Source organism: Mastigoproctus giganteus, chromosome 6 (assembly GCF_048544385.1).
Source record: "Mastigoproctus giganteus isolate SK-2022 chromosome 6, ASM4854438v1, whole genome shotgun sequence".
NCBI classification, from domain to species: Eukaryota; Metazoa; Arthropoda; class Arachnida; order Uropygi; family Thelyphonidae; genus Mastigoproctus; species Mastigoproctus giganteus.
Genome location: NC_143580.1, coordinates 202,475,301 through 202,493,803, shown reverse-complemented (window position 1 = coordinate 202,493,803; position 18,503 = coordinate 202,475,301). Strand labels below are relative to the sequence as shown.

General features: G+C 37.2%; 1 protein-coding gene across 1 annotated transcript in view; it reads left to right on the top strand.

Moving 5' to 3' along the window:
• The window catches only part of LOC150084882 (sperm-specific sodium:proton exchanger-like), a 64,279-nt gene extending 49,484 nt beyond the window's left edge, over positions 1-14,795 (top strand). Inside the window, exons 16-24 of the mRNA XM_090376378.1 lie at positions 1,585-1,749; positions 1,948-2,073; positions 3,087-3,185; positions 10,892-11,071; positions 11,161-11,298; positions 11,498-11,695; positions 11,813-12,001; positions 14,264-14,455; positions 14,571-14,795. Of these exons, the coding sequence (XP_090232504.1) occupies positions 1,585-1,749; positions 1,948-2,073; positions 3,087-3,185; positions 10,892-11,071; positions 11,161-11,298; positions 11,498-11,695; positions 11,813-12,001; positions 14,264-14,455; positions 14,571-14,795 (1,512 nt within the window). The remainder of the gene's footprint in view (positions 1-1,584; positions 1,750-1,947; positions 2,074-3,086; positions 3,186-10,891; positions 11,072-11,160; positions 11,299-11,497; positions 11,696-11,812; positions 12,002-14,263; positions 14,456-14,570) is intronic.
• Positions 14,796-18,503: the final 3,708 nt, after the last annotated feature.

Here is an 18,503-nt window from a genome sequence, read left to right as displayed (position 1 = left end):
ACAAGGAACTTTTCGAAAGTTTTTTTTTCCTCTTTCCTTCGCCAGCCAACTTCCCGAATTTCAATCCAACCGTTATATGATGAAGAAGAATGGGTTGTTCAAGGTACGGATTCTCCACAAAATTACAGATATATGAAATTCTGTAGGCCGTAAGGTAGACCATAACTTAATTAAGGTTTGATACGGCGGTATAGCCCTTATCCTTGCCAGACTATTCCATAATAGAATAGAATAGAATAGAATAGAATCTTTAATTGCAGCAATGATAGACATACAATTAGTCCCGTCACGGCATGGTGGTGCCAGGGGTTAACAAAACATATTTACAAAAGAGATACACATGAGAAAAAAAGATAAATCAGATTATTAACAAAGCACAGTTTTACATTTTCAGTTCGACGAAGATACCCTTCCTGTATTTCTTATTATTGACAACTTCTTGGAGGTCCCCGTCGATGGCTTGCAGTGAGGGCAGCATTTGCTTTGGCAGGAATCTGTCGGTTAGTACTAGCCGGTTACGGTTTGCTAGCAGCTGTGCTGAAGACCGGAGATAAGGGGGAGGAATGCGCCAAGAGCAGTGATCCCAGAAGTTCGGCTCTGTAATTTTACCGGTGGCCATCTTGATGGTGAACAGCAGCCTTCTTTCTCCGATGTAGGACCGGAGCCTGCGTAGGTGAAGAGCTTCTGCTAACTGCGTTGATATGAGAGCTGGGGGAAGGTGGAGTTTGCTGTTGGCCCATTTTAGAAGCCAGAATTCGGCAGAGAATATTCTTTTAATGTTGGATTCGGCGGCCGATGCCCATATCTCTGAAGCATACAGTATTGTCGGGTAAAGGATTGATACGATGTATCTTTTTACCAGTTGTGGGTCGGTGGTGTGGAGCAGCTGTTGTTTGGCGACCCAGCGTAGTGAATTCAGCCTCGACTGTATGAGGTTTATGTGATCGTTGAAAGATAGTTTGGAGTCGAAGACGACCCCCAGATCTTTGTGTGTTTGAACACTTGGAACTGAAGAGCCGTTAAGCACAGGCTCCAACGTTGTTGGGCCGTCCTTTAGAGAATAAGTTATTTGTGCCGATTTTAGGGGGTTGATTTGGAGGTTGAAGGTATTGAGGTAGTCAGCCATGTCCTGCAGTTTGCTAGTGATTTGCTGAGTGATTTCGGCTGCCGAGTTGGATGGTAATAATAATGCTATTAAGTTTTCGTATTTCGGTGAAGAGTAATCCTTATTAACTAAAATAAATTGCTTTCAGGACACCAGTCCTTCAACGGAAATGCACTTTCCTTCAAAAAATAAATCGTTGTTTTATATGTAATCTCGTATGTATTTAAAACAAAGCAAAAAAGGAGGAATGATATTTGTGAAAGTGTAATTGATGAAATTATGGGTTCTCATTTCGCCTGAATCATATGTAAATTATTTAACTTCACAACTGCTATGAAATATAATTAAAAAAAAAAAAAAAAAAGAAGCTTATTAGATTTTGGAATATTTTGCTATTTGTGCCTTTTTTATCTGTATATTAAAATTCCTGATTTTTCTTGAATCTATTTTCTTTCTGGTAGTATATATTACTTTCATAGATAAAGAAGGAATTAGCACTAATTCAAGAAGAACACCCCGGTGTAGCCGTTGCAATAAAAACACGACAAGCTTCACGTTTGGTATTGAACAATGTCCGCCATGAACTTGAACATCTTAAAGAATCTGGACTGTTAGAAGATAGTGTTTACGAACTGCTCGCCATAGTAAGTTGAATATATCTTGTTTTGTTTTCTGATGTTGAAGTGCGTTATGAATATTTAAAACATGGTTTTCCTCTTATTAGCCAGAGCACCCATAGATAGATTTGTTGTACTACTAAGACAGCCATTTTATTTTAATTATCAATTCATGCATTTTCATTGGCGTGTGTGATTGTATTATCTCGTTACTTATTTTTGCAGGCAGTCGAAAAGCAAACGAAGTTACTTATGAATGCTCCAACTTGCATGTTACCACTGCCACCTATCGAAATATTGAAAAATGTGGACTGGATTTCTGGCAACAAACAAGTATTTGATTTTATAAAGGTAAATATTTGTATATAGTCAGTCGTACGTTGGAAATGTCAAATAATCTTAAATAGATATTGGTATTAGTATTTGTTAGGAAATAAAGCATATACGGCACCAGTCAAAAAGAAAAAAAACGCTCGCTGAATTTGCCCATTCTTTTAAATAATTTGTCCAAACCTTTCAATTTATTCAAACTACTCATTTCCATAACACTAAATGAAAGTTTATTCCAACAATAGATTGCTCTCCGGATGAATGAAAATTTCCTCACAGCTATTGCAGAACCATCTTTTTCAATTTACTTTTATTTCTCCTCGCATGTGTGTGTGTGTGTGTGTGTGTCACCTGAGAAAGAGTACAGCTGCCATCGGCATTTAGTTTACTTAACCTTTTTTACTTGGGTTGTAAGATCCCTGAGGTATCCTTGTAATTAATGGCGGTCACAATTCTTGTGTCACCGACCGCAAATTTTTCCAATTTTCATTACAGGAATTTTTTTTTTTTTTTTTCAGTTTGGACAATGGCGCCATCTAGTGGACACAATAACAATATTAGTCAAAGATAAAATTAGTGCACAATACAGTACTTGCGTTTTTTTTTTTTTTTTAACAAATTTCTCCATAGAACTATCGTGCAAATAAATATTTCTAACAGATTCAGTTCTTACCAATTTATTTGTAAAGTATAAGTAATGTATTTATATGCAATCGGAAGTAAGGTTATTACGAACGCGATTCGTTCGCATCACGGTTGCTTGATTTTGAGAATGAATGCGTCACAAAGCAAATCTTATTGCTGTAGAGATATTTATCTTAACATATTCAGATAAGATAAGTAATGCTTATGTGTGTTTCGAAGAATGTTGTCTATGTAATAACACGAAAATTGGCTGATAAGGTAAGGTACTTAAGCATACCTTGCTGTTTGTGTTTTTATCAAAATAATTCCTTTTGAAACTAATGGTTACAGCAAATTAGGAAAGGTGTGGTGAATTACAGGGATCAGTTACGTTATTTTATCTTTTTCAGGAAAAATCAACCGTTGTTTGCTTCAAAAAAGGAGAAACAATTGGAAGTAAAGGAAGTCCGCCATCAGGGATCCACGTCATCACAGTAGGTCTAGTGAAGGTACATATATGGCTCAGAAACATTAGGTACTTTAAATCAGCAATGAGGAAACTTCAGTGCTAAACAAATAGTTACGGTGATATAATACAGTCATAACAATAACATATTTATTTAGGAAGACAGCCATAAAATATTACATAATTTCACGACATAAATCATAGCACACACATACACTAGGTTGCCAAAATTGTGAACTCATCAATGCCAATATACGTAATCGCATCGTATCACGTGATTTTGTAAAAATTAATTTTCTCTTTATAATCCGGAAAGACTACACGGTCATATGAGTTTACAAAAAACAGAGAGAGAAGACAAGAAACATCACCGTATTTAGCAGTCATGGGTTTGAATCCCGGTCAATCAAAGCATGTGTACTCATGCACCCTCACGAACTGACCACTCAGCTACAGCAGCTGTAATATTCGTAAGAAAAACCATGAGATATGCAAACAGTTTATAATATTGAAAAGGAACACATCGTTGGTTATCAGATAGTGCAGACATTGGCTGAATACCCTTCGACGTTATTTTAGCATTAGCATTAGCATTAGCATTAGTAGAGGCATTTGATGCAAGAAAGCAAGCTTATGCAGCATCAGCCAAAAAAAAAAAAAAAAAACCCACTTCCACTTCACCCCTCTGTTCGTTCAAAATACCTGTCCAGCTGAGCCTTAAACTTATTTAGGCTATCAACCTCCACCACAAGGGATGGCAGTCTGTTCCACCAACCAACCACCCGCTGGCTAAAGGCAAATTTCCGCACGTCTATCCTACATCTGTCTTTCCTCAATTTGAATTTATGCCCTCTCAGGTGATTTTTCTGAGCTAGAGGAAGAATCCCATCAGCATTGAGCATGCTTAAACCATTCAAGGCTTTATACACCTCTATCAGATCACCCAGCTGGTGCCTAGTCTCCAGACACTGTAATTTGCAAAACTTAAGCCTTTCTTCGTAAGAGCACCCCTTTGTTCCATTCACTAATCTTGTTGCCCTTCTCTGTACTCGTTCCAGCAGCTCTACATCCTTCTTGAAATGAGGCCTCCAGACCTGTATACAGTACTCTAGGTGTGGCCTCACCATTGCCTTATACAATGGAATAATCACCTCCTTATCCCTGCTGGAAAAATTCCTGTATATCATTGACAATACTCCATGAGCTACTCTTGCAGCCCGTCTGCACTGCTCAGAGAACTTCATATCTGCCTGCACAATCACCCCCAAGTCCCTTTCATTCTCTACCACTGTCAGTGTAGTACCACAGAGTTGATACGTTGCTCTGGGGTTGCTGTTTCCCATGTGTAGTACTTTACATTTGTCAATGTTAAACTTCATTTGCCACCTCTCAGCCCATCTGCTCAACCTTTCCAGATCCTGTTGCAGCAGCATAGTGTCAGTAGTGTCCTTGACAACCCTGCCAACCTTTGTATCATCTGCAAACTTGGACATTAAGCTTGATATACCATCATCAATATCATTTATAAATACAGAAAACAACAATGGACCCAACACTGAGCCCTGAGGGACTCCACTAATAACATCAGTCCACGATGAGCAGTGTCCATTGATTACCACTCTCTGTCTTCTCCCCCTCAACCACCCCTTTATCCATAGCAGCAATTTGCCTCCAATGTCACACTGCTCCAATTTGTGTAGCAGTCTTCCATGTGCAACAGTATCAAAAGCCTTTCTAAGATCCAAGTATATAATATCAAAGTTATTCCCTGCATCCAGCTCTTTTGTGACTGCATCATAGTATCCAATCAAGTTGGTCAGGCAAGACTTCCCCTTAACAAAACCATGCTGTGTCTGAGCTATAACTGAAGTCTTGTCTAAATGATCCTGCAGTGCTTCTTTAACCAGTGCCTCCATTAATTTTCCTGGAACAGAAGTTAAGCTCACAGGTCTATAATTACTTGTTTCAGCCTTTGATCCTCCTTTGTGAATTGGGGTCACATTTGCACATTTCCAGTCCATGGGTACCTCCCCTGAGTCCAAGGAAGCTCTCATAATTATGGCTAAGGGTTTGCTTACTTCCTTTGCTGCCTCCTTTAATATAACTGGATAGATCCCATCCACCCCGAGTGCCTTTCTTGTGTTTATCTTCAACAGTTTCTCCTCCACTTTACTCCCAGTTATTTCAAGATTCTGTAGCTTACTGCTAGAGTTGAATACACCTCTGGCATTCCCCTTGCTGAATAACTCCTCATGTGTGAATGTCGATGCAAAATATTCATTTAGTTTGTTAGCTACCTGAGCAGGATCATCAACAGTTGACCCATCAATATCAAGTGGACCAATCTGATTCATCCCCTTCCTTCTAGAGTTTACATAAGTAAAGAACTCTTTGCTGTTTTTCTTTGCATCCCTTGCCAAGGATTTCTCGTAATCTGCCTTCGCCTGCCTAACCTCCTTTGTAACTTGGTTGCATATCAACTTGTATCTATCATAGGCTTCTGTGTCATGTGTTAATTTGTAAGTATCCCATGCATTTTTCTTCTCTGCCATATGCCTCATTAGTTCATCTGACATCCATTTTGGCCTAAACCTTGAACAATATTTCTTAGTTGGTATGTAAAGCCTAGTAGCTTCCAAGATAAGTTCTTTGAATGCTTCCCATTTTGAATTTGCTGTTGGTAACATCATCAGTTGGTCCCACTGTATAGAATTTAAATACTGTCTCAGTCCATCGTAGTCGCCTTTACGGAAGCAATAACCCTTCCCTTTACCCCTAATGGTAGTTACCTCTTTGAGTAAATCCCACTTCAGCACACTGTGATCACTGCCACCTAGTGGTTCATTTATCTGCAGATTCTTAATGCATGAAGAATCACTGCTGATAATCAAATCAAGAGTATTACTCCCTCTAGTTGCCTCCCGAACATGCTGATGTAGAAAACAATCATCCAATAAATCCACAAAAGCCCTGCTAGTGTGTGAGTAACCAGCCCCCAAATTCCAGTCAATATCTGGGAAATTAAAATCTCCCATTATAAGACTCTCTGATTTACTGGCCCACTCTATTTCCCTGTACAGTTCCTTATTATACTCATCAGAGTCATTAGGCCTATAGCACACTCCTACTCTCAATTTTGATCTCCCAATGCTTATGTCACACCAAACTGACTCAACACTGCACTGTCCAGCGATGTCGACTGGCTTCACTTCCTTGGTTTTTATGTGTTTCTTAACTAATAGCATAACCCCTCCCCCCCTCCTATCCTGTCTATCCTTTCTGTAGACGTTGTACTCCCCAAACTGCAGTTCTGCATCCCTTATATCTGTGTGACACCACGTCTCTGATATCCCAACAATATCTGCCTTTGATGTTTTGAGCAATACCTCAAATTCATCAAATTTATTTACTAAACTCCTAGCATTGGTGTACACGCAAGTATACCTGCACCTGTTTCTATTCTTAGCTACCCTAACACAACCCATGTGTTTACTTGTACCGCAACGGCTCCCAGCAGTCTCTGAAATACCATGCAGATGTTTTTCAGGCTTCTGTTCATTCTAATAGAAGCAGTGCAAGAATCTCTTTCACCTCTGCCAGTGGCTACTGTCAATCTATTGGTCTTTGTCTCCCCCCAAGCTAGCAGTTTTCCGACCCACCTAACACTGCCTCGATAGCATCAGCAAATATTCTTGCACCCTTTCTATTTAAGTGTATCCCATCCCTGTAGAAGCAATCTCTCCTGTTAACAAGTACAGTCCAGGCTGAAAAAAATTCTACCCCTTGAGCCTTGCACAATCTTTCCAGAGCCGAATTGATTGACAAGGCTCTCATCATATACTCCCTCCTATCGTGTCTGGGCAGAATTGCAGACACTTTCAAATTCAACCCTAATTCTCGGCTTTTGTTCAACAGTGACCTGTACTTGTTAAGTAATTCTGCCGGTCTCCTACTCTTAATATTATTAGTGCCAACGTGTACAACTATATCACCTTTTGTGCCCTTAAAAGATGATATTCGCTCTACAATGTCATCAACCTTTGCCCCTGGCAGACATACCCTGGTCCTGTTCCACCTATCTTTTTTACAAAGCATATTCCCCGTTTCCCTGACAATAGAGTCACCAACAACTACTAGTTCCTTCGGGACCAGCGCATTCTGCCTTGGGGGTTGTCTCTGTGTCATGCGATGCCCAAGTGCAAGCTCTGGCGTTGATGTGGGCAGCTGAGAGCCTGATGGGCCCCTCAGTTTAGTTTCTTCGAGGGCATCCACCCTGTCCTTCAAGCTCTCATATAGGCCCACAAGAACGCCGAGTTGTTGCCTGATATCGATACACTCCTTGCATCGCGCACACACAAAGACATCCCCCTTGGCAGTATCATGTCCCGTATGAATCCAGAGACACGTAAATAGCCTCTCTAGATTTGATGCAGAAGAATTACATAAAGAACAATAACCAGAAACACAGCAGTCATTGCCCGAAATTGTAAAAGCAGCGGATATTAAATTGCTTAAGAGAGCAATGTTCATTATATAGTATCATTTTGGTAATATAGTGTATTTGGTTAATGACCCCACGCCGTGTGATGAGAATGAGTCATCAAAATTTCTGGGTCAAGATTACTCCTTTATCGAACTCCTAGTACTCGGATACTCATCGTTCTCAGGAAGAGTAAACTAAAATGTAATACCGACTGTCCTATAAACAAAGGAAATTGAGCGATTGTTATTTTCAAGAGCTCGGATCGTTTCTCGTGGGACTATTGGGCGTTCCCGACCTTAAAACGTGAGCTAAGTGGATAAAAATTTGGTAGTGACATGGAAGTGAAAAAGTCATGGCCACTAGACTCAAATAGCTGTAAGTTACAAAAAAAAGGCCTCTATTTTGAAAAGGCAGCTGTTTCCAAATAACTGTAATTTCTGAATTTAAAACGAATCAAGGTCTATACAGAGTTCAATAATACAGATAATCCAAATTTGGATTTTTTTTTATCAAGATTTATTTTTCAAGTTGTATGATTTTTTATGGGTCTATGTGAAAAGGCCCATAAAAATTCCTCGTTACCACCGGGACTCGAACTCAAGTCTCTTCCACCCAGTGTGAGGAAGACGGCGATCCTACCAATTGTGCTACTCAAGAGGACAATTAGAGCGTCATTTACTACGTAATTGAAATAATTACAAGGAAATTTTCATTTTAATCTCAATTAATATCAATTAGGATTAAAGTCGATTTCGCTACTTTCAAAAGCATTTGTTAATGCTAGCCAGGATTAAAAATAATGATTCTTCCCCCCTACCTAATTAATATTAGCCTTTTTTTTTTTTTCAGGTAGAGGTAGTAATTTTTTTTTTTGTTACCATAATCCAAACTAAAGTAACACCTGTTAGATTTATCCCATTAAATATATAATAAAAAACAAATTATTTGTAAGATATTTTATATTCAAAGAAAGTATACTGCACTCAAGAGCTGAGGAACAAATACGAAAAAAAAAAAAAAGGAAACAAAGAAATACGCACGAATACATTTTAAATTGTTATTTGGGAGGGGAGGGGGGGTGTTGTACGTTCCGTATCGGCAATGTTTACGAGTGTCAATCACGTGACAATACAAATATATAGTATGAAATAAAATGTTCCGGAATAGACTTTAGTCCCCCCAGCCAGTGGTTACTGAGATCTGCGGACCCTTTCAAAAATCAAAAAAGTTTACAGATACCTTCAAAATTCAAAAAAAGTTTGCGGACCCCTATATATAATATAACATACGCATATGTTATATATTTACGGACCCCAGTTTCGGATACGCTGCCCTAAGCCCATCCACGAGGTACGCTTATTCGATATAATTGTGAAAATGTCACAGAGACACCATTTAAATTATTTTTTGAGGTAGAGAACAACAGGAAGAATGAAGGCAGGATACAGTCAAGCCGAAATGGCTAGGTGGCTCTTTGTGATTTGCAGCACTGTAGGCACACTTTGAAACCAGTTCCAAAACATACAATTCTTTCGAAGACCTGTCCGGCACTATCTTCGTATCATATTCACACAAACGGACTGCTATCTGGCTCTAACTAGGAGGCATCACAGAGACTTCACAGCATGGACAATTTATTCAGAGCTTGCTGAATCTACAGAAGAGCTTGTACCTAGGCTACCAACTATAGAAGGTTTTGTGTGGGTCTTCCCTTGATCCTATTCACAAAAGAGCCCATTTGAATTTGTATCTACAGCATGTCAACAAGACACACGAGCATCGGACCATGGTGTTCTTCATGGATGAGTCGAGATACAATCTTCAATCGGACGCAATTTTATCTGGAGGGAACGGAGAAAATTCAAATTATTATATTAACGGTAGCGGGGCATGTCATTCATATCGTATCTATTTTTGTGTAGAAGAATGCGTTAACTGGTAGATTTGCATGTTATGAGAGCAGAAAAAGCCGGAATAACTTACGAGGAAAAATCTAGTCCCTCAGCTGAAGATCGGCTAACTACAGTCTCGACTGAAGAGAGCTTTAGAAATTAATCCAGTAATCGACGGGACTGAATCCAGACCCCTCCAAACGAGTGGCAGATGGCAATGTATCGTGCCGGCCAAGCTGCAACGTAAAACAAGGGAACGGAGAATCAGATTCTATCTTGCTATCACCCTGGAAAGAGACGCGTTTGGTGGCGATGGTGTGGACTGATAATACGGTACTGAGTTAAGATCTTCATCCTTATGTTCATTATTTTGCAGGAACATTTGATTCCACTTTTCTTTTAATGAACGACAAAGCATGTTCCCACAGAGTTTTTCTAGAAAACCAGTATATGCAGAGAGAGAGAGAGAGAGAATATAAGAACGGGAGTTTATGCTTCTAGTACTAATATATGTCACGCCTGTATGACACCTATGGAGAATATGCAGCTTACTGCGATAAGTTTCTGAGGATTATCGATGAATCCTAGTTATGAAAATGAGTTCATAACCATGAGCGGCTAAACATGCCTCCTATCCAGGTGGACTCAAACTAATTCCCCTTTCACAAAGTGCGAAAGAACAATGGTCGTAGTCATTACTCTGTCGAGGGACACAAACTACTACGATAAAAGCGAAATACAGGTTATTCGGTTAAAATACAACCCAGTTATTCATTTTTTCAATAATTCGATTAAAATTCAATTCAGATTCAAATTCCAATTCAAGAAAATTTTATTTAAAAACACTATTCAATTAAAGCTGCGGAATGTGCTAAAAGTGATCATCTTTGCGAATACAGATTTACACTTATTCTTGTTCGCTGAATTCTACGAAGAATATGTTCATTAGTGGGTGTTCATCAGAATACAGTTCTCCCAATATTTGATGCAGGCGTATTTGGATACGTATTACCGAATGTCACTTGGCATTGCAAAAATTATTCCGATACATATTTTGCTCAGAGGAATATGTATCGAAACCAATGGAGTCTGCGATGGAAAAGTTGGCAATAGTATGGTTGACAGTTACCCTTATAATGCATGACATAGTGCATGATAAACACGAAACAGCAAAATTTAGGGAGTTACGAACTTCATTCCTGCATCCTACCGCAAGGCCAAGACCACTCTAACTATGCGTGAGATTGAGAACCTTGTTCAGTACTTGAGCTTATCGATAGACTTAAAAAATCACATAAAATAAGGTTAGACTTATTTTTCATTTATTATAAATAGCATGAAATATTCTAGTTGGCAACGTGTTTCTTTTCATAGATCGAAGGCAGAGTGACGTACAGCGAGGACGGAACTCTTCCCAACACAGATTCTTTCCACTGGTTTTCCTTTCCTGACCATTTAGAAGATTGCTTAACCGCTGGTAACATTCTAGGGGAACTAGGCGTGCTCACAGGAAAACTTAGAGCTACTAGTTCTATCTGCGAGACAGAAGTTCAGGTAAACTAATGATATTAGATATTGAAGAACAATAAAATTAATAAGCGAAAACATACCACTAAAGCTTCTCCCTTTTTTGGCGTATTTAGGCATTTCACATTCCTCAGAGGGCCATAGAAGATGCCCTGAAGATGTTTCAAGAGTGCCCATCCTTGGAGTACAAATTAGCTAGGTCATGTTCGCTGAGGATAGCTGAATGTGTGTTGATGAATCATCCGAATTATATGGTAGGTGGATATCAGTATACTTTAACTTTCCATTGGAAATAGCCTATACCTTACATTTAATAAATCAACAAACTTAGCTCTTTTTTATACTGTGCATGTGGGGCATCTCAATATTAAATTTATAAAATTTATTCCGTAGCATGGAGAGAATTATGGGTTTAAAGTGAGCGCTGCTCATTGAAAATTGTGATTGTTTCAGGATTGGCCTCAGAATAGGGTACTGATGTATATGGAGAAGGCCTTCGTTCCAAATTTAGAACCTGCTGCTAATTTCAATGTGGAAGTAGGAATCGATGACGTCATCCTCGTTCAGGGCGTGGCCTTTGACAACCATACGAACGATGTATATAAAGGGGTTGCTTACATTCCTCGTGTAGTGCGTTCTCTCACCTTTCAGGTAACCATCTATTATTAGGCAGAGTTGTTTCCGAGTGCAATGCCAAAATGCAAGCTCATTATTCGGAATATAATCAGAGCGTAAATAAAACTTTCTATTCTAATGATTTCTTTTTAGGATGGAGACATTACGACCCGACCTCTGCTGGTGGTTATTGGGTCCCCTGAATACGCAGCTCCCAGCGAATTGGAATGGAATCAGTATGATGGCCGGGATACGTTACGAGCCAGTTTTTCCCACTGTCTTCGCCACCAACTGCGCCGTTTCAGTACTCAGATATCTACAAGCGGAACCACGCCAAGAGGGGTGAGTAATACGTTGCTCTATTGCAGAAAAAAACATACCGAGTACCTGGTAACTGATAGATACGCTTTCTGACTGATTTTAATCTTCACTTTGTCTTTAGAAATTGTTAACTTTGGAATTTGTCGATATGACGAGGCGGATGCATTGGAACAAGGATGTTCACGGCCCATTGCATAATGAAAGTGCCAGATAACTCTCTATGCATACACTATGTAAAGTTAGTGTGTTTAATAAGAGATATCATTCCACTTTCGTTTTACTATAAAACGGTTGGATAATTTTTATTAATTGCGAATGACGAAATATAAGTCTGCTTTCTAAATTTCAATAGTTACTATGCGTTAATTTAGCCAGAAACCTTTTATTTTAATTTTTTTCCCTTTTCAAAATGGTGTTTATAAGGTTTATAATAAGCGGTTTGAAAGCAGATATGGAAGATTGGAAAATGCAGTTCTCATTGAGTTAAATCTTTGAAACTAATGGAAACTCTTAGTTCAAACGGAATTACCTTTCATCTGCATTTTCTAATTATTAAAAAAAAAAAAAAAAAAAAAACCTCAAAATGAAGGGAACACTTCATGTCATACAAATTAAAATGTACATGTACAACCCAGCAACTTAATACAATCAAATTACTGAACTGACTTAAGGTTGTTAACTGGTTAAAGTTAGCAGCAACTTCGTAGTAAAAAGTTCTAAATTAACTTGTTTTAATCAATAGTATATCTCTTCTGGGTTTGTCCGTCTATGAATACGGCGTATCATTTTGGGATAAAAGGTTTGAAATTTTAGGTGAAGTTCTACATATTTTTCTCCCGATTAACCGAGAAGCATTTTTGTAGGCAGACATACAAATCAATTTTCATTTAATTCTAAAACTATGTTTAGTATTTTATTATTTTTTTTTTTCGCGGATGTCGACTTATTTTTCACTCTTTGTACACTTTTTTTCTATTGCGGAAGGTTACGCTCCAGTAATGCGGTTCTCATGCGAAGTTAATGATTTTTATTTATAATTTGCTAACGTGCACTCTTTTAAACGAATGTTCTTTTATAAGATGATGGAATAGTTGTAATAATCCGTGTGCAGGAATAGTTGGTACTTTTTTGATAAGATTTTCTAAATTTAAAAAAGAGATTTTCTAAATTTAATGTAGAAAATCGGAAAGATTAAGAATTTAGGCATCAGATGAAGTACTGTTCTGGAAATTTTAAGTTTTATACACAATATATATACAGTATACTGTATATATAAATTGAAAACTTTAACTAACTAACTTTAACTAGTTATACTAGATAGAAAATTAGTATCGCAAGCATCAGTGGCAGCATCAATGCATAATCCACCGCATGCTGCTATAAAAATGAAACAGATGTCAGTAGCATGGTATGTTTCATTTATTGAGAACATTGCAAACCAGTTGAGCGAAAATAAAAATATACATAATAAAACAAAAAGGGGGGGGGGGAAGTCAAGCTAAATGGTATTGCAGAAGGAACGCTTTTAAAATAATTTAGAAAAAGCCAAAATATACGATACCAAATGACAAAAATATTTTAGAATTGCCAAGTGATTAAAATTTAGCTACGCCCCTCTAAACACTTATGAGTTTATTATTAAGAGTGTGCAAAACTAAAAATGAAAATTTTATTTTGCTGGTCCAGTGCTGTAGTTAGTTTTCATCTCCGTTTTTAGTGATATTTCACATAATTAGGACCTGGTGCTATCTTCAGAAGGCGCCGCTAAATTTTAATCAATTGGCATATTCTAAAATATTTTTGTTATTTTGTTATTCTCTCTCTAATAGAGAGAGAGAGAGAGATGGATGGATGGATGGATGGATGGAAACTGCAAAGGGTTAAGAGGACAGAAGGTTAGCGTGTGATGAGGAATGTTCATCTTGTTAGCTTTTGGTCATTCTCCTGCCGGTTCTTGATGAATAAATGTCAATAAACGCTGGTTTTTATATCTTCCGGTATTTCATTGCTACCATGGGGCTCTGCACTGGAACATTTCACAATACTGTATGGATCCACACATGGCTAATAATTTTTCAACGTACAAAGGGTGGAAACCAAAATTCTTAAAAGTGTTTATAAGTTATTTTCGGATTTAAAAATTTGCATTTTAAAATTAATTACCCATTAAATGAATTTTCTTAGATAATACAGTATATGTTGTATTTGCTAATCAATATCAGTATTTTAATATTGTTTTAAAAAAATCTCGTGATTTTAAACACTATTTTTAATGTCTATCAGAGTTGTGCACTTATTGGCACGTCAGTAGAACTGCTCAGGAAAAATATTCTCGCAACGTCTCGTTCAAGATCTGGTTCGAGCAAAGAACTGGAGCAACTGTGCATCGTAGAACCCTTCAGGTCGCGAACCATGTCATCCATGTCGAAATTGAGCGGCTATGACAATCCTCAAGTTCTTGCAGAAAACTCAGAGGTATGAAAAAAAAAGGGGGAATGAATTTGTAACACAGTACCTGTAGTAGTTTAATGTGAAACCTAATGAGCTAACTGATTATAATATCCTCGGTTATAATCTTTTAAAATTTCAGGTTGGCAAGAGCGTTCACGAAGGTGGGAATACTTTTTCTGTAATCACAGAAGTTCCATGTAACGGATCGACATCAAGTGAAACTCATATTGTACGAAGAAAGTCTCGCCATTGTTCTCAACCAAATGGGCGTCTTTTGTTAGAAGCAGATAAACTTCCTGAACCTTCTGTGATAGTAACACACAACAGTACCGAACCCAGCAAAGAAGAGGATAGTAAACTATGATTTCTTTTGAAAATCAAATTGTAATCTGTGCGGATTATTTCATAAATATTGCGTAAAAAATAAAACTCGAAGTTTTACGATAACTTTTATGGAAATGTCTTTTTTAAAATTGATTCGAATTTTACATAATTTATAATAGGCCAATGACTCTCGGCAGTAAATAAGCTGGAAAATGAGCTATGAAGGCTAACCCGCATACCAACAAATACAAATCAATAAAGTGTCAACAGTGCCACACCCTACCTTGTGCCCATCTTCCCATTATGAAACATCTATACCTTTTCAAAACTAGTTCTAAGCTGCTAGACAGCTTTATTGGTTGATGTTATTCATTTCAAAATAACTCCTGCACACACACGTCATTAATTTATCAATTCCAGACATGCTCAGTAGTTTAAAATATGAGTATGTCAACGATGTTTATTTGTGAGGTGAATGACTTCAGCAACACTTTCTCAACCGTTGTATATCAAACAATAGGATAAGATAATTAGAAATATTAGCTCAGGTATAGATAACAATGGTTCAATTATGGCAACACATATTGGTACAAATCTTTGATCATAATAAATGATAACAGAAAAATGAAGAATAGTCGTCGCTAAATACAACCCCATTCACATTATCTGTAAAATTCAATCAATCGCAGTGATTCAAATTGACTACCATCTATTAACTTTCTTAGTCAATTCAAAATCAAATATCTTTCGATCCCTTTTTCCATATTGATCATAAATTGTTACAGAAATTAACTGAATTACGAAGTATTTTAAGAGTATTTTTAATGTTTAACTTGAAGATTTGAAGTCTGAGCAATATTTTATAATTCGCTATTATATTCCACTTGGCATTAATTCTACAGAGACTGTGAGAGGCGAATTAAAAAGATCGCGAATCCGTGGTCACAACGACCCCCCTTCAAAAACATATCAAGAAATGACTTCCGGGAGAGCTTCTACGAGTGGGTTCATCGATAGACGCCTCCTTTTCGAAACAATCTTGAAAGAGATTATTTCAAAAAGGAGAGAAGCCGTAGACCTCAGCGATGAAGATTAAAATTAAGGTAGGTTCAGCAAATTAAATGATCAACATGTGTATGTAAAATGTGATGAGAAATTAATTTTTTTTTTCATTTACGTACGCCGAAGGACAAAAACTATAAAGAGGTTGAATGACTTCAGCAACACTGCATTTTATCTTTTAAAAGTTAAATACACACAATGATCATTGTTGTTCCATCTTTTAGCAGTTCGAATGAACAAATATTGACAACAAGGACGAATATAGTACTGCTGAAACCAATCTAAACGCCAGTTGGTAAGAGCTGTCTGTTTAGCTATCAGCTTACACTACAAATATCTAGCGTGTGCGTATAGAAAACCTGATTTTACATTAAACCTACAGGGTTCAAACCTAGGAAGCTATAAAAACTCTTTGCCATTTTTAGGTCTGACCTTATAGCATATAAAATATTGTACTCCGACGAGTTGCATCCCACGGCTTTGCTGACGCATAGGGACAACTTTGCAAACGAGTTAACTTCCCATATTTGCCAGGAAAAAGTCACATGATAATTATTATCTGGACGAAATGCCGGAGGTCCGATTTTAACTCTTGGAAATGATGTACAACATGGCACGGTGCAATTCTAATAACAAAGGACGACCAGGCTTCTGAGAATGTACTAATGGAAGAATTATTTAAATTTGACAGTGATTATCTTTCTGGGTACCAATAAGCGCGAATAAACTTTTTAAAGGCAATGCTAAAATGTGTTTCTTTGTTATTTAACGACACATCAGAAGTGTCCATCACTTTATCACCGCTGTTCAAGGTAAATATGCGGGGTAAATAAACTTTAATTCAAAACAAATTCTTTATAATAGAAAATTTAAAGTATTAATGTTCACACTCCGGCACGACCTCCAGGTCAGTGGAGTTTACAATAAATCAATCAATACAAATGTTAATCGTATTTAGCAGTCACGGGCTTGAACGGCGGTCCACTCAAAGAACGTGTGCTACTGTACTCGCGCTCCTGACCACTCGGCTACGTCAAGTCTAGATTGCTTTTCCTTGTGAAGGGATTTCTAATTTTTAAATGATGAAATTATTATGATAAATTAAAAATAGTCCCTTTTTTTAAAATTTCTTCATTGCCAAGTAAAGTTCGTTACAAATTTGCCGAAAATTAAAATTTAAAGAAATGTTGTAATCTAACAAAGTAAAAGATAAGAATATAAGCAATGTTAAAAAAAATAATAATAAAATAATAATTAATTTAAGAGCTCTATGAAAAGGTTTCGGTGACTGGTTACTACCTAAAAGATCTTTGAAAGAATAAACCAAAATGGCTGTCCAGTTTTAATAAAATAAAATAATACATAAGGTTTTTCGTCCCACAAAAGAGGCTGCTTCGAAGCTTTGTTGCTTTGAAGCAGCCTCTAACCCCCAACCGAAGCATCGGAGCATGAAGAGAAGTTAATAAGAGGGGCATACACGCGGTGATTTCATAAACGTGCCGAACCCCATAAAAATATTCTTAAATCTTAGAATGGTCTTAAAAACCATGATATGGAACGAAACGAAAATATCCGCGATCCAAGTAAAACGAAATACATCCACGATGATAATCAATATTCAAAACGCCACAAATAACAAGATAAAATTCATTAATAGCATAACGCAGCGTTTCTCAACCTCTGAGTCGCGAAATTTTTCATATAGTACAATTTTATATTTTTTACTTTGGATTGAGAAGGTTGATAAACTTTGGAATAATGTACATCAACATACAAATCAGAAGGCGGGCGTAATCTTAATATTCCTTGGAAATAATAAAAATAAACTTTCATTATTATATTAAGAATTTATGTATTGTAAATATTCGTCCGAATTAATAGTGTCTTTATAAGCTTTTTTTTTTTAGTTTTTTCTTAGCTTGCCGGCCCCATCTCTTCGTTCTTTTCTTTTGTCAAAAGGACTGTTTTGTCTGTGAGTTTGTTTTTCCATTGTGTCCTACTGGAAGTTCATCGCGACGTACTAGTGCTGTCTAATTACTGCTATCTTTTCCGCTCTCTTTTCTTCCTATTCTGTGTCTTTAAATTGGCCACTTCAGTTCGCTAACCTCACATTTATACGGCCTTTTTTATACGATTTTTTCGGGAAGATTATGAAGTCGAAATGGCTATTATATGAATTAACCTTTCTCCTATGCTCATATGCTTTTCCTGTGTTTAATTATTTCTAAACTGAGTGGCAATCAGTCTGATCTTATACACATACCACACGATGACTATAATTTAAGAATGACAGGAGACAAAATTGAAAAGTAGAATAAAATAAAAAGAGGCAGAAAAACGAAATATGACTGTCGTGTTTATTCCTATAATTGAACAAAATTACCACTGATGTACCACCTACTCAGATATTTTTTAAATTCATTGGTCAGATCTTGAAAAGAGCGTGGGATGAAGTATTGTTCCACGAAATATGGTTTATCCAGAATAGTATTTGATTATTTTTTTATTAGGCGTATTAGCGACTAAGGCCATATTGCTCCATATATACTGTGTGTAAATTGTGTGGTCGATTTTCTGTTTGTTGGACGAAAAACCCGAGTTTCCGGGATAAAAAACCACGTTACCTTTGCCTGAGACCAAATAACTCAGCCCAATTGTGAAAAATGGCCCATAAAAATTCTTCTCG